This window comes from Nanorana parkeri, unplaced genomic scaffold (genome assembly GCF_000935625.1).
Source record: "Nanorana parkeri isolate BGI_ZX_2015 unplaced genomic scaffold, ASM93562v1 scaffold1127, whole genome shotgun sequence".
Taxonomy (NCBI): Eukaryota; Metazoa; Chordata; class Amphibia; order Anura; family Dicroglossidae; genus Nanorana; species Nanorana parkeri.
In genome coordinates, this window is record NW_017307395.1 from 235,845 (window position 1) to 239,611 (window position 3,767).

Genomic DNA, 3,767 nt, shown 5'->3' on the forward strand with positions numbered 1-3,767 from the left:
CAGAGGAAGCCGGGTCCCCTAAGTGCTGGTCGGGCGGCAGAGAAGTCCCTGTTCTATCAAAGTTTGTGACTACCTTAGAATGTGTGACCTGTCATGTGGTCACACATTTTAACGTAATCTCACCCAGTTTTTTGGCGGTGGAATGTGTGACCACCCATAATGGTGGGCTCTGCAGCCTAAGACACTGCACAGCCCACCATAGACCCCGTAGTTGACCACCAGCTTTCCTGCTAAGCTAATAGCAGAATATGTCTAAAGCTTGTGTGCTGTATCCAGCGACTGACATGTTACACAAAAAGTCTTAAACAGCGCGCCTGAGTTTCAGCTTGCCTAGGGCAGCCCCAAACCAAAATACACCACTGGCTCTGGGGTCTCTATGGTAAGCTCCTATCCCATGGGTCCCCCCCCAGACTCGCAGCCGCTCTGTTTTAATACAAGTGATCTAAATAGATCACTTGTATTAAACGAGCAGCGACTCCCACTGTACATTAGCTCTGCTCTGGGTGGAAAAAAAAAATAAAATCACCCGGCGCCTGAAACTGCATGTTCCGAGCGTCGGGCAATAGGGAATTCACTCCATAAGACGCAGACACATTTTTCCCCCGCCTTTTCAGGGGGGCGAGCAAAAAAATACAGTATATAAATTTTAAAAAAAAGTGTGATAGATATATATCTCACACACACACCTTACAGCAGTAAGAATGCAAAGCATTTTGTGAATGGAGAAGCAGTTGAGGGAGGGATGTAACTGAAGCACTTCACCTGCTCCAGTCACATTGTTTTACATTCTGTGAATGGAGAAGGGGGAGAGACAGCCAGTCACATACCTGTCCCCATCTATTTTACAAAAAGCTTTCCATTCTGAAAAGAAAAAATGCAAGGCTTTTTTTGTAAATTGACGGATAGAGGAGAGTATGTGATTGGAGCTCTTTACCCAACCACAGCACCTGAAATACAGCACCCGTCTTGGATGCTACTTTGGTACATTTTTTTTTTTTTAAGCCTCCGCTCCTATTATACTTAAGGGAAACTTGTGCAGTTTCTAGAATTAAAACTTCTCCCAGCTTTCAAGTCTGTTTAGCCAGTCAGGTGACATTAGAAATTACACGAAATGAGTCCTTCGGCTTTTTCACTGCCGAGACCCAGCTTCCCCCCTCCCCCACTACCCGAAATAAAGACAAGAATCCAGATTATTTCTCTACATTCATTTCATTCACAATAAAAATCTCAAAAAGCCACAATTCAGCTTTTTAAGTGGGGGGAAAACAAAACAAAAAAGAGGACACATTTCCTCCCACCCTCAGTTGTTCCCAGCAGGCACGCTCAGCTTCTTACAGGGGTGGGGTGACTTACGGTAAAAGTTGGCACTCAGTGCCAGTTAGTGCTCCAATCTTCTGTAACAGGAAGCACCGAGACCAACGGAGAGCTATAATATACCATTTCCTGCGCAGACACAACCCCCCTTCACTGCCATCTCTGCATTGCTGTGGTCCCCCAGCAGAGAGAAGGGTTAATGCCTTGCCTCAGGGATCAACATTGCACCCGTGTACCTCCAAAAAAAAAAAAATGCTGCAGTGGGCATGTGTGAGAGATTCTGCACCCTGTACCTCCGAGTAGAAAAGGGTTTTGTTGTATATCACCTTTTATACCTGCTTCAAAAATACAAGTCCCTGTACCATGGTCTTAGTATAAGGGGGTTCAGGAGTTCAATGATTGCACCCCAAGAAGAGGGTGCTGTAAAACTGTACGTGTGCTCACTTTTCTCTCTTCAGCTCATCAGTGGCACCTCTGGCCAACCAACTTTCCCAGAGCGGCCATTGTAGTATTCATATCTGAAAGGGGGCCGTCTCAAGGAAGCAGGAGGTAAGCATCCCACTTCTAAAGACGCAACAAAAACCTCTGGCGGGACACGGTAATTGCCTATCCGGGAGAAGATGACCGGGTCTCCTGATAGCCCAACGAGGTGTTTTCCACAACCACTCAGCTCTGGTACTCTGAGCCCTTGCTCAGCTTTTCTAATGGATCAGAACTTTCCAGTATGGGGGAGCATGCAACTACCACTGGGCTGGAGAGGCCAATCGTGTGTGGGTGGTGGGGGGGCACTGCCATCTCCCAGGTGAGCTCTGACACCAAAGCTTACTCAGGGTAGACATCTGCAGCAGGGAGGGCGGATGGAGGGCTATCAGCAGACAGACTGTCCTGAACAGGTAGACAACGCAATTAGGGGGGCAGCACCTACCTTCCATACGCGTCCTCTGCAGCTCCTCTACTAAACAAGTGCCGTTACAGGGCTTTTTTTCCCCCAAACTGTCCATACATGATTCTTTACATAAAGTTCACACTTGGTCAAATACCCAACAACTGGTCCGCCAACTAAAAAGGTTTTAAAAAGAAACTAAAAATTTTATAGAGGAAAACCAGCAGCAGTGTAGGTAGATCGAGTGTCCAGCATATGTGAAATGTTTGGCAATACAAGGCAACAAATCTGTGCAAGGCTCTGCAGCAGTAGTCTGAAGACATCTACAGTGGTTTCACCTTCAAGATAAAGCTCATCCATGTTCTATACTGTACGGCCATCCTAGAACCCAAACCGTTAGAGAGACTGGTTCAAAGGAATTTGGGAACTACCATTCTTTACTAATGCGGATTCTGACCCAGAACATTGACCGGTCACCCCCCAACTCGTCGGGAAGGTGGTCACCCCCCAACTCGTCGGGAAGGTGGTCACCCCCCAACTCGTCGGGAACTTAGGAATATCACATGGCACCCCCATAGCTCTTCATGAACCGATAAGACCTTTATATATTCCAATAAGCCTGCGTGGAGGCAGCATCCTCCCACTAGCTCAATACTGGATATGGCCAGTGCCTGAGGTTTTTATCCAATACATTTCCAAAGAGCGACAAACCTTTACTGCTCTACAGTTGCCTGAGCGGAAGAGGGTTCCAGCATCTGAAGTGGTTTAGCCTTTGTTTTAGAAAACAGTAGTGAGATCCCAGAGAGATAGACAATCGGCAAGAGAACTGAAGCGGTTTATGAGGATTTAAATCTCCTTAAAATGGAGGGACGAGGGTCAAAGGGCCTTACAGCAGTTTAATGTAACAAAATTCAGCAGGCTGCATAGTTTGATATTCACCAACAAAAGAAAAAAAAAAAAAATTCTCTATAGAGAAATGCTTCAGCAACTATGTCACCACTCTGACCCCTTGTCCTAATGGGCACAGTAGCTGCGACTTGCTCTTGCATTGTAATCACAGCCAAAAAAGGGGTTAAAAAAATAGACCAGTGGTCAAGTAACTGGCTCACAATAAGGAACCCGAGTCCCAGCATGCCCTGCAGCGAGAGCAGTTGGATGGAGACTACACAGATAGGCCAGAAACAAAATTTACAATAAAAAGAAAGCATTTCACATGACATACACCGAGTGCGCCACACAGCTTGTCAGAGGAAGGGGGGGGGGGTCCTACGAAGCATTGCTAATCACAAATTGAGAAGGGGACATGGCACCAGCCTGCACCCACAGACGGGACGAAATGCCGACGGAGTGCCTACACAAGGGTTGCGTTATTTTTCGCCGTTATTTGCAGATCGAACTGGAACCCTGAGATCACTGGAGCATAGTCACTGTAAGGCACCACCGTGAGATTCTATCTGCACCTATCTCTTCCCCCTTCTGTCAGTGTGAGGTAATGCAAAGGTTCAGAGCCCCTCAGGTATCTTAAAAGGAAGGGAGTGGGGCGGGAGAGGGAGATGTTAGGAGTCCGAGA

The 3,767-nt window shown here is 47.0% G+C and overlaps 1 protein-coding gene across 1 annotated transcript in view; it reads right to left on the reverse strand.

Moving 5' to 3' along the window:
- Positions 1 to 1,768: 1,768 nt before the first annotated feature.
- The window catches only part of LOC108796512 (serine/threonine-protein phosphatase alpha-2 isoform-like), a 22,305-nt gene continuing 20,306 nt past the window's right edge, over positions 1,769 to 3,767 (reverse strand). The window contains exon 8 of the mRNA XM_018568001.1: positions 1,769 to 1,947. Coding sequence (XP_018423503.1) covers positions 1,769 to 1,947 — 179 coding nt within the window. The remainder of the gene's footprint in view (positions 1,948 to 3,767) is intronic.